The sequence below is a fragment of the Rhipicephalus sanguineus genome, chromosome 7 (genome assembly GCF_013339695.2).
Source record: "Rhipicephalus sanguineus isolate Rsan-2018 chromosome 7, BIME_Rsan_1.4, whole genome shotgun sequence".
Taxonomy (NCBI): domain Eukaryota; kingdom Metazoa; phylum Arthropoda; class Arachnida; order Ixodida; family Ixodidae; genus Rhipicephalus; species Rhipicephalus sanguineus.
This window is the reverse complement of record NC_051182.1, coordinates 56,686,813-56,699,369: the sequence shown is the minus strand read 5'-3', so window position 1 is coordinate 56,699,369 and position 12,557 is coordinate 56,686,813. Positions and strand designations below refer to the sequence as shown.

The following is a 12,557-nucleotide window of genomic DNA, read 5'->3' as shown; positions in this document are numbered from 1 at the left end:
TTTTGCTTAATGCCTTCGAGGTGCTTTTAACACCTTCAGCGCCGAATGCATCCACCTATAAATAGGATTTATTCTTCTTTTCCTCGGATTTTTTCGTCACCATGCAACGACAAGATGAAATTCTCTTATCAGGAGGGTAACTGCTTGTCAAAGAGTGAAAGTGTTCAAGACACGACCATGTTACTGTTGGTGATGGAGTATCATGCCATAAAAAAAAACAGCACAGCCCATTAAGAAAATTATTATTTACAGTACAAAATAAATTTCTGAGAAAACTCGGCAGCACTTCTTGCTTGACTCGAGCTAGCTGTAAGTTCAGGCTATGTCTAAAGCGTGATTTCTGTCCAAGAAAACTAAAGTGTGACCTTCAGCACATTAGTTCGGAATGTCTAGATTTTTGTTTCTTTTCTTCACGTCACGTGTGTGCTGCGATAAAAGTATAAAATTCGTAGCCAACTGTTCATTTTGCTTTCTTGTTCACTGGGACAATTCGGAACTATAATATAGGCGCACTTACACCACGCGGCGCACTTTTCCTGCAGAAAACTATTGAGAGGCTTTTTTTATCTCTCGAAGGCATTTCACTGTGCTGGTGATAGAACCTACCGAATTCCCCTTCAGACGTTTATTCACTGCAGCCGGCGGTTGCCATTCAAGTATTGAAGATATTTAGCCCATAAATTTATGGAAATTATGGAACTGCATTTTGAGACACGTAGATGGCCAACAGAAAAAGAAATCTTAATGACCTGACCGCAATGACCTGAGCGCATAAAATCAAACAATGCCGCTCTGAGAGCGCGCTTTTCGGGAAATCGTGACAAAGCACATCGATCGTTCCTGTACATGCACGGCGAGATTCGTTTTAGGTTGGGACCAATTATTGAGCCACGGTTCACGCGATAAGTTGAAACCTGATGTAACGAAACACGATTTCACGAATTTTCCGATCTAACGAAGAAATTTCCATTCCCCGCAGGTACCCATAGGGTTCAATGTTGTCATCAGATCGGATCAAAGAGGTTTTCATGGCACTGAATTCGATTTAACGAAGTTTTTGAGGTAATAAATGAGCGGAAATTGAGTTATGTCTTTCCACTTTTTACACCGACGGCTTTTCTGAAATGTGCGCTGTAACGCTATCACGTTAAAATATCTAGCCACCTTAGTCACGACACAAGTTTTATTTTGACGAGGCTGCAACGCCGTAGTCGGTAGCGCTTTTACAGGTCAAGTGGGCGCTGGGTGATGGTGGTTGTTATGCCTGCAAATACTCTCACAGGAACACGGTGGTTGCTTTCGTTATTTATGGTTTATGCTACAGATGGCACTGATTGTTCTCGGAACTTTCTTGCTCTGCCTGCTAGCGCAATAACTGAATTCGTTCTTTCCTGTCATAGGTGTGCGCAGGGTTCCCCATTAGGGGGGCAAAGGTTCGTCGCAGCGCCCCACCACCCTACTAAGTCCAATGTACGGGCAGATTTTGCGCCCCCCCTCTTAGGTGATTAGGGGGGGGGGGGCTGCCCCCCATCTGCGCACGCCTATGCTTCCTGTCTCTTAATATCGGCAGCTTGTCCGTAGCATCACTTAGCCGTCTACCTCGCCTGTATATCCCAGACATGGGAGGAATTCATCGGGCTGCCCTCGCGGACTTTTCACACGCGCAGGCGTGTATTAGTGGCAAATAAAATGCCGCGGTAGCTTTCGAGCGACGCTATGTTACAATTTTAAATTTCGAAGGACCGAGAAAACCCTTTACCGAATTTACGAATATCCCGATTTACTGAAATAATTAGAGCGCCCTCATCACTTCGTTAAATCGAGCTTCAACTCAACTGTATGTCGTGGGGGTCACAAGCACAGCTGGCAGCCTTACTCTAATTTCTTCCCGTATTCCACTGTTGTACATTTGCACAAGTAGCTGTCACTTCGTGCTACTTCCAAGCTCTAACAATTGACGCCGTGACGAATTCTCCTGGAGCTGATTTGTATATATGTGAAAGCATACGTAGAGCTAAACGATGTGGAAAATGGCACGCCAGAATTTCGAATAGTCTCTTGCAGCGTATTCATTCCTAAAGTAAAAATAAATGCCAAAGCCGCTCTTGCGTAAAAACGGCTACGAGAGACCGAAATTCTCCCGGCAATGTAACGGAAAGCGAAGCAACTGTAAAGGCGCCGAAGCCTCGGCACGTCATGCAGCTTTTCGCGTCATGAAGGTGCTATGGCCAACGACGCCGCGGTTTCTCCTCGCGTCCGATATTCCATAATGACTAAAAGGTCACAAGCATCCAATAGCTCACAACATCGGGCGGGTTACGAACCACTATCTTCAATGACGGAAAAAGCATACACAACTAACGGACCATCCCAAACGCTTACATGTACACACTTGCGCATGTCGCGAGCACTGGGCGGTCTCCGCTTTTCGGGCCGTTCAGAAGAATGTGCCGTTCACCGAGCGAGGTTCCGATGCGGTTTTCATCCAGCAAACTGTTAAGACACTTTCACTTCTCAAAGGACTTTCACTCTAAGGGCAATATAACATAGAAAATGTCCTTGATACGTTCGCGCGGCAACGACACTGACGGTAAGTCAAGTGATGAGAAGTAATAACACGTCCATCACACGTCATTGAAAATGGTTTCAGGATGGTGACAGTGCCAAAGATTCGCTTCATGGGAAGTCACGTCTCGCAATGCGCGCGTGTGCAGGCACCGTGCGTTTCCTGGTGAACGTGATGCGACTGACAGGCGATTTCGAAGTCGGCGAAGCAGGCACAGTGGTGGCTACCGGCCGTGTGCGCGAGGCTGAGGAAGGTGAGAAGCTTCTTGACCAGGACCCGCCGTGTGAGCCAGATGACACGGTCGTCTACGAGCTGGACGCTGCTGACATCTACAAAGAACTCAGGCTTCGTGGCTACGACTACCACGGAGCCTTCCAGGGTATTCTCAAGGCAGACATGAAAAGTGAGAAACTCTCTTTTGATACGGGCACTTTGCGCGTTATATATGTTTTGATCGGCGCACGGGAGTCAATTGGATTTTGTCTTGGGCGTGTTTCATCGCTGCTGGGGCAGCGGGAGAGCGCAGCTTGGGTGGGGGCAAGTGCCGGTGTGGCTTGAGGGGGGCAAGTGCCCCTTTTGCACCCCCCTTGCCGACGACCACGGATCGGCGCCATAGTTATCAGCGTACCACCGCTGCATCCAGCACTTTCCGAAAGGGAGGCTGTTGCTGTAGAACAGGTATATAGCAACGGCTATCACCATGTATAAAATCAATCTAATGGCACATTAAAGGAAGCCCTGCAGCACATTTTAAGTCAGCATAGGAAGACCTTCCTTTGGGCGTTGTTGCCTGGGTAATATCAGGCCGCAACAAGCCTTCTAATCTGTCAAGTATAAGAGGAGTAAATCGCAGAAGAGGGTGTCTTGAAGGACCAATTGTTACATAAGAGGAGTACACGAATTTCGCGCTTTGCCTCTTTCGGCGCAGGCAAGCGCGCTGGAAGCAACGCATGGGAGTGGAGTGGCAAGAAAATGATGCTGGACCCGAAAGTTGCGTTGCGTCTCGTCACCCCTGTCATGGTTTGGACCCTTTTGGTTCGTCCTTAAACGTATTCGTCGTGACTTCCGGTTCGAACTTAATTTTTCTTAATTTAGTTTTCCATTGTATTAACAAAGGAGGTCCCGCCTGCGGTGTGTAACCTTGGGACCTCCTCCTGCATATTTACCTCCAATGTACTATATTTTTGACAACACTAATAAAATTTGATTGATTGATTGATTGATTGATTGATTGATTGATTGATTGATTGATTGATTGATTGATTGATTGATTGATTGAACATGCTCGGCGCCGGCACGTGGCGACACCCAGTGAACGTAGCCAGCACCAACACGTCACGGACACGTCGCTACTATGATATTACGCTGACCCGCCTTTCATGAAGCTACCCAATAGCTGTCGTGTTCGCTTGCTCCCGCCTGCTGCGTGTGTTCGCCGGGGAGGGAGCAAGCGACTTTCGGCTGTCTTTTACACAGCATTGTGAATGTCCTGCTGCGTGCTATGTGATTATTACTTGATGCGGATGTTCACGGGCGCCTTTTTTACAGGGTCGCAGCGTTTTCCGCCTGTGTTCGAAAAGCGTTGCAGGGGTCCCTATAAATAGAAATGAGGATATCACGTATTAGGTGAATAAATAGGTCACCAGAGATTGTTTAATGGTCGGCAAGGGTTATCTGTGTATAGTAGGGAGAGGACAGCGTAACGCGAAAGAAGCAGAGTAGCCCTGGATGAACGAAACCAAGCGTACAACACTGTGATGGCAGTTAGTTTTGAAAGTTGATCATCAGTGCTGAAAGACTTCAGGGGCTTATGTAGCAAAAATACAGTAGCGCAACGCGCCATAGAGATCACAAAGTACTAGAAAATGGAGAGACGAGACGCGCAGTTTCTAGTCCCCACACTCCCCTTACAAGCCAATTAGGTTGACTAGCTGAAACATCTTCTAACAGTAGACAGTATGATAATATTAAGCATTCGCCACATCAGTCGCATGTTATAGAACAAAAGAAAGCAAAATAAGAATGACCGCGCCCGGCCGAACAAAGTGCGGAGTTCCTGCCGCAGTCATGCAGACCCCCCGCCCTGCCAATGACCTTTCGCGCGACTAAAGACGGCCGGCACGTTTCATTCTGCATGAGGCGCAGTCGAAGGCTGCGCTCACACGCTTTCACTCACACATAGAACATATGACGCGGGGCGAGACGTTATCAATTCGGACTTCTACGGAACATCACTGCGACGTGGGTGCCGAAGGTGACGGCAAAAACGCTCCGGAAGTGCACATACAATTGCGATCGTAATACCAAAAAATCACATCGTCCCTTAGCACTCACCTAAGACAACTCGAAGGCGAAAGCTATTTTCTTTTCTTCTCAGTCGATCTATCGTTCCTGCCCCGCCACTCTCCGAAAGCTTTCTGCACCTAACGGGGTTTTAATATTGCCTCCAGGATCGGAGGCACCTCACCTGGTTTTACACTGCCTCCGTGATCTGCCCACGGTCGACCAAGCTACGATGTCATGTGATGTCGTCATCGTGTGACTTCATGTCACTTTACATTGCTGTGACGTCATGATGTCATATGGCGATCTGGGACGTCATGATGACGTAATAAGTGATGATTTTTGCATCACTCGTGTTAACGCCGCCGACGCGGGACACCAATCAATTTTCGTGTTTGATAAGGCCTTCCACCTAAAAAATTTATGGGCCATCTCTAGGCCAGAGTGTACCCTATTCGCCGCGAGATCGGGCTACAGGTGGCAGCACCGTCGCCGCGCTAGTGTGGATGGGCGGTTGTCGGCACGTATACAACCCACACAGCAGCGCTTTGTTGCGAGCGATGTGACCCGATTTCCGGAAAACAAAACGCGTTGACTGCAGCTTTCTGGTAATATGTGCGCTCTTTATTCCCGAATTAATGCACGAAGCGCGCCGAACGTTACTATTACTTGTGAGAGTAGCGCATTCTGCCAACGAATGGGGTTGCCCGCCTTCGGCAACAGCCGGCGTTTCGCAATGGATGAGGTCTTCTTGTTGTTTTATTTGCACATGTTTAGCGTGTGTTTCCACCTACTGTACGTGCTGCTGTGGCGCGACTGAATGAATTATTTACTTCTTGTTCTCTGGATACCACCCAACAAAAAAAAGCCCGTTTCCTGCACGATGAGTTGAAATAGGACATTGTGACCTGCGTATTAAAATATTCATCCGCATTCCTTATTCACTTCTCTATGAAAGTAGGACAGTTGATAGGTTTACTGAGGAAAGCTAGGTGGCTGACCGCGCTTTAGCGCTACGGAGACGTTTAACACGCACACGCTTGTTTTTATTCCAGTAGCAATACACAAAGGTAATTGTACAGCACGGAACTTTCTTCGATTTATTACTTGCACGACACTAATGGAACAAAGGCCCGGTTATTTCACGGGATCAAGTACATTTTTTTATGCGAATATTGTCCGCTGCCTTCCGTCAATCTATAACAACACAACACAGACGCTCAAGATATTGTAAAGAAAAAAGATGTGGCTTCGCGTGAAATTACTACGACATCAATGTAAAGTACGCTGTTTGGATTAATTATGACCATCAGGGCTCTTAACGCGTACCTAAGTACACGGGTGCTTTGTATAAATTTCGCCACAAGTTAAAATTGCGCAAGGCAACTCAGTTTTGCGATTTCCGTGTCATTCAATTTTCTCTTCTTTTTAGGGGAAAATTTAAGTACCGAAGTGTCAGACGTGACTTGACAGAAATATTTCTCTGTAGTGGGACGAGGACCGTACGCAACTAAAGCTCGTCGGGTAACCTATAAACGACAGTCCCGAAGTTTACACCTAACCACAACGCGGAAGTGCATGAGAACCATTTTTTTACCACCGAGCCTCTAAAAGGCTATATTCACATGAGATTTAATACTTCTCATCTTTAAGACAACGCCAAGTGCCCTCTGCAATGCGCTTGAACCAAAGAGCGGCACCTACACTGATATGACTCGTGAAAGGAGGGTACGACGACCACACACAACACTCTCGACAAGCGCACTCACTGATCTTATTACAGTGCATATACAACCGATCAAGGCCAAATGCTTCTTTACATCGTGTTAGGCATACGTACGAGCGATTAAAGTTGCACTAACGCAACGGAACAAACCGCCTTTTGAGGAGCCGCATGACGTACGCGCACATGCAAACACAACGTGGCTAGCAGACGACGCATGGCGCAATCCACACTAGGCGCGGTTCAGCCAGAAGCCGCCAGGCGGCGACTCCACTCGATCTTGCGGCCAATAGCCTCGCTGCAGATCGCGGGCATGCTCAGCGATCAGCAGGCGTAATCAGGGGCTTGAGTGCCAGCAAATCAATTGCCTTCTACACGTTCGGTATTCGAACAACGACGTAAACGCCCTTGAAGATGACGTGATTTGTACCGCTTTTCTGCCACGGCTTTGTAGCGACAGCTAGGTCACAGACTGAGCCAAGTATTGCTCTGGCATTACAGCAGCAACGATTCAGAGCGCTATGTACACGACTACGGGGAAGTAGCAAGCTGTCCATCACGGTACGTGTATGTCTCCAAACAGATACACTATACTCGCGGACAACTTTTCTTGGCAATGAAGCGAAGGCTACAGAGCCACAATGCACGTATCCTACCGCTGATGAATGTAGTCCCACAATTGCATCCATATTTTCTGCGTGAGATATAAAAAATACTCCTTCATTTTTTACATGTAGCTTTTTGAGACGGAACGCAGCACTCACAAGCGAGATATATGTATTTCTTTTACTTTATACGTTGTTACTTTGCGTTTTTGAGTGCGTGAAAAAGTCGCGCCTTTTACCCGGACCTTAGACGCTAAGCAGCGTTTGCGTCGAAATGCAACGCTAGCCATCACTTTCCACGGCGTTACGAGATGCGCGCCAAACCGGACTACTACGCGTAGCAGTACATGTGCAGACGCTCCGCCCCCGTAGCTTTCCCTTCATTGCCAAGAAACGTTGTCCGCCAGTATAGTGTCGATCTAGCCAAACAAGCAGGGGAATACAAAGTGTAAGTCAATCTGGGAAGCCTCCGCCGTCGATCTGGTTATATTGCCGAGTTCGTCTGCCTAGCCAAGTTGCTGTACTGATTACTTTACGGAATAAAAAACATTGCAAAAAGAAATAAACTTTCCATTTTATCCTTTAAACAAACGACAAGATGAAAAATGTTTAGAATGGTGGCGTTTAAATGTCTGCTACGGATCGCTCGCGAAGTAAAGGGGAAAGCTCAACCGAAAGAAGCCCCTAATAGCCATTGCAATGAATGAATGAATGAATGAATGAATGGTAAGTTCAAGCAGAATCTGCTTTAGCAGTTCTCTAAATGAAGCGTGAGCAGGCCCGTAGCCAAGGGGGGGGCGGGGGGCTAGCCCCCCCCCCCCCAATTTACTCAGAAAGTCAAGGTTTTAAGCAAGTGCCCCCCCCTCGAAAAAATTCCTAGCTACGGGTCTGAGCGTAAGTACAGTTTTAACGCGGTAGCGTTAGAGAGCTCGTGTCGCAGAAATTCCGCTGTCGGCGTCGGAACCGTTGGTTGTGAGCGAAAAATCATCCGTGAGCGAAAAATCGAGAAAGTAGCAAATAAATAAACGATAAAATCTTCGGTCCCAATGAGGATCGAACCCAGGCCGTTCGCGTGGTAAGCAGGTGTCTTACCACAAAGCCACAATGTTGCTTGCAGCTGCTTCGGACAAAAACACTACATAAATGCCATGTATTAGAAGGAGTCTCCTTAACGCATTTTGTTCGGCAGGTCACGACGAAAACGAGCCCATACGGTAGGCGCATTCGCGATGCCATCAAACTACGTCGAAAAACGCCGGGATAGTGCAGCCATCGCCGCTAAATACACACACGAACTTTCAAACAGCTCTAAAAATGGACAACTATGTCCATCTAGAGGAAAACATATCAAGCCAACGCAGCAAACGCTAGATAATGTGCTGCCATCTGTGAGGCATTGTGAGAAATATGTCTCGACTTTTCATGGCATCCGAGAGGGCCGGCGCGTGGCGTGTATCTTGGAGGCCATGCGACTCTTGCTTTAGATCGAAAGCCTGTAAAATTCGCGCGCGTGCGTGCGTGTGTGAGTGTAACAATACACATTAATAAGTATGCACTTAGTGGTTGAAGTGCGCACTAGGGGCCGGATTTTCGCTATCGCGTTCAACTCTTAAAGGCGAAGCTTAAGGGTCCCCCAATTTTTATTGTAGGTTTTTTAAACCTCCTTGGCTCCACTTTCCCTTATGTTTTGGGTGATATTTTCGTGAAGTCTTTCATTTTGCTCCTAACGTTCCCGGCCTCTGGAACGTCCCCAGCACCCGCATCCTGCAGCCGCCGAAACGAGTGTTTGGCATCAAATTTTCGCAGTCCAATTTTCCTGATACGCACAGTCCCCCATGTCAGCTTTACATGTTGTCCTAGAGACGATTTTATTCCACTGCCACGGAATTCAACCGAAGCCTTCACCGAAAGTGTTCTCTTTCTACATTTGTATTGCGCTGGGGCTACACGCATGCATATGTTCGATACTTCGGCTTCTGCAAGCATGGATGCAGGATGAAATGCACAGAACCGATCATCTCTTCAAGCCACATTCATACCAATGGCTAGTCACCTAAATGATGTTTTAAACTAACTGGACATTAGGCCGCACTAGTATACTTCTCTTAGGTGCTCGGCCTCACCTCTCCTTCGTGTGCAAAACATTACGAAGAATTCCCATTACGAAGAAGTTCCTAGACACGACAGTATCTGTGGAATCAGGAAAATTAAGACCGACGCTCTGCAGGAAACCACAGATACCAGATACCTAGATTACACTAGTCAGCACCCAAACGGTGCGGATTGATGGAGGGCTCGTTTCTTAGACACAACCTGATGAAACAAACAGATATTGAGCTTATATAAAGGTATAGGGGACATAATTCGTAGGTTTTAACTGTAGTGCAGTCGATATGACATAAAAGGAACGGACTCAAAGAGGATTACGAATCGATTTGCCGCAGGTCACTTATTATTACTTAATTACCCGAGTTTTCATTCTTGTTCGAATCGGTAAAATAACTCATCTTGTAGGTCCCTCAAATACTCCAGAATCAAGCATTTATTTTGTGCTGAAATATGTCTGGTAGTTTTTTTGAGAAAACACAAAAGTGCGCGAAACATGCCAAATTTCAAATGGACGCGCACCCTTCCAAGCTTATTCAGTTGATACACGGATGCGTTCGTTCATCGCCGCATTTTACAGCGTTTCACGGTCGATGATGAACACGTCACCGGCGTCTTTGAAGCGCGTCCATCAAATAGCGTGAATCCCCAATGAATGAACGCAGCCGCTTATCAATCAACGAACGCTTGGAAGCGCTTGAATAGCGGGGCGCCAGCGCGCGTCTATTTCATATTTGGCGGGTTTCGCGCGCTTTTATTGCGATAGAATTATATGAACAGTCTCGATGGGTTTCTGCCGTTGCCGTCGCTTTCGTGTCCCTCCCGTATGAAGTCCAAAGTGATAAGATCCGCCCGCGCATCGTATGTTCTACGGCGGGTAAATGCGCGCGAGCGGGAGCGACGAACGCGGCCGAAGCAGAGATCAAGCGAGCCGGCCCATTTCCTTCGCTCGGAGGTTGCATGCGATAACATCACCCCGCTTGGGAGGCCTGCCGCTCGGTAGTCGCGCCAGCAGCAACATTGAACTTTGAATCTAGGGGCGCGGTCGCGGTCGCTGTCGCGCGCGCTATCTCGAGAGCCATCACAGCGGCGGCTCGTATACCCTTCTACGTGCTGCGCTCTCAACGCGAAGTGCTATGCAGAAAGCATCTCTCCCTGAAGCGGCAGTATTCTCTTACAGCAGCGTTTTGCAGTTACCGCGAGATCGGATACAAACAGTTAACTGCCAGCCTCGCTTCGTACACACTATAATTTGTTGCTATCGCATTCATTGCTTCGCCCTTGCGGTGAACTGTGAATTTTCTTTCTCGGGAAAAACACCAGCAGGTTTCAGCACAAAATAAGTGCTTGATTCTGAGGTTATAGAGGCGACCTACAACATACTGTTATTATTTTACTGATTCTAGCAAGAATGAAAAAGTTGGTTAATTAAAGGGATTTAATTAATTAGTGCGTAATCATAAAAAATACAGGTCGTGTGTACAAACGACTACCACTATACAACAGATTGAACTTTTCTAGAGAGCATGGTTTCTTTCTTTTAAATTTTATACCGAGTCAGATAGGACACCAGGTATACTTAGCTGGGACACCCGGTAAAACTCGGGATGTGCGTTCGACGACACGGTAGGGGCCTTCGTATGTAGTTTTGAAGCGAGCCAGTTGCAGTGGTAGTGACCCAGAGCCATACGAGCTCTCCAGGAGGAACGTGGGCGCAGAAGTGGTGGTGTCACTGCGAATGCATTTTTGCCGCTCTTGTTCATGCGTAGTAAAGGTCTTCGCAAGCTCGTGAGACTCTTCAGCAAGTCGGCTGTGGCCGAAATAGGCGAACACTCAGATGGATCCGGCTTGTATGAAAGGTCGTGTCACTGCGAATGCATTTTTGCCGCTCTTGTTCATGCGTAGTAAAGGTCTCGCAAGCTCGTGAGACTCTTCAGCAAGTCTGGCTGTGGCCGAAATAGGCGAACACTCAGATGGATCCGGCTTGTATGAAAGGGTCGTGTCGATTGTGTGCCGCGGGTGCCTGCCGTACAATAAGAGGAAGGGCGAAAACCACTAGCGCTCTGAGGGGCGGTATTGTAGGCGTAGGTGACGAAGGACAGAATGGCATCCCAATTGGTGTGATCGGCGGTGACTACATTCGAGCATGTCGCCGAGCGTACGGTTAAAGCGTTCGGTGAGGCCATTCGTCTGCGGGTGGTAAGCAGCTTTTGCGAACAGCGTGGCATTCTTTGAGAATGGCTTCAGCGACTTCCGGCAAGAAGACACGACCTCAGTCGCTGAGCAGCTCCTGAATTCGACCGCGACGCAGCATGAATCGGTGTAGCAGGCAACATCACGCATATAGCCACTTGCAGGGCGGCGGTTTCGGAGTATTGCGTGAGATGGTCAACAGCTACGATGGCCCAGCGGTTGCCAGCCGACGTCAGCGGAAGTGGCCTATATAAGACGATGCCAACGCGCCAAAACGGCCAGTCAGTGCAAGGTAATGGTTGCAGACCTGTCGGCGACAGTTGAGTTGAAGATTCCCGGCGCTGACAACGGAGGCAGGAGCGAACGAACAAGCAAAGCGGCAGAACAGATGCCATATCATCTTCAAGGAGACTAAGCGAGCTCTGGATCTCCACCGCCAACGCCAAACTACGAGCGTTAGGTGTGCTCAACTCCTACCAGGAGTTGCGGGAGGCCCACCTTGTGAATCAATATACGCGGCTCGTGCAGACGGCCCCCCGGGTGCCGCCTACTAAACCGATTACACATCCAACACGCTTGCCCTGCAGAGGAGGTATTCCCGAACTGTGGCGCCATATACTCTCGGCCTCCCGCTTCCCAGTAACATGGATACGCTGACGCACGAAAGCAGACGGCAAGCGCGGGCTCGGACGCTTGAAAGACAACACGGCTCTCGACCTGGTGTATTCTACGTGGAGATAGCAGGGCCTTCGCCCAAGGGCCTCTGTAGTTCACCAGGAAAAACACGTCAGTGGGCTTTCCTTCCGAGCACAAAATTCAGAGCGAACTGAGAAAGTAGCGATACCTCTTGCTGCCGCGGATCCCAATTCGAAAGTTTCCACCACGGACTCCCGTAAAGCATGTTCATTACTTGCAGCGGAGATATCCCACTTAGCCAGCCAAATTCTATAACGGGCTGCCATTGATCCGACCACGAAACGCATTACATGGGCTCCTGGCCATCAGAGCTTACGAGGTAATGAGGCCGCTGATGGGGCCACCCGAGCGCTTAACCACCGGGCTCCTCACCCTGGCTCTTATG

At 48.3% G+C, this 12,557-nt stretch overlaps 1 protein-coding gene across 1 annotated transcript in view; it reads left to right on the top strand.

Annotated features, from left to right (window-relative positions):
• The window catches only part of LOC119398705 (fatty acid synthase-like), a 108,995-nt gene that overhangs the window by 42,911 nt on the left and 53,527 nt on the right, over positions 1-12,557 (top strand). The window contains exon 11 of the mRNA XM_037665529.2: positions 2,715-2,969. Coding sequence (XP_037521457.2) covers positions 2,715-2,969 — 255 coding nt within the window. The remainder of the gene's footprint in view (positions 1-2,714; positions 2,970-12,557) is intronic.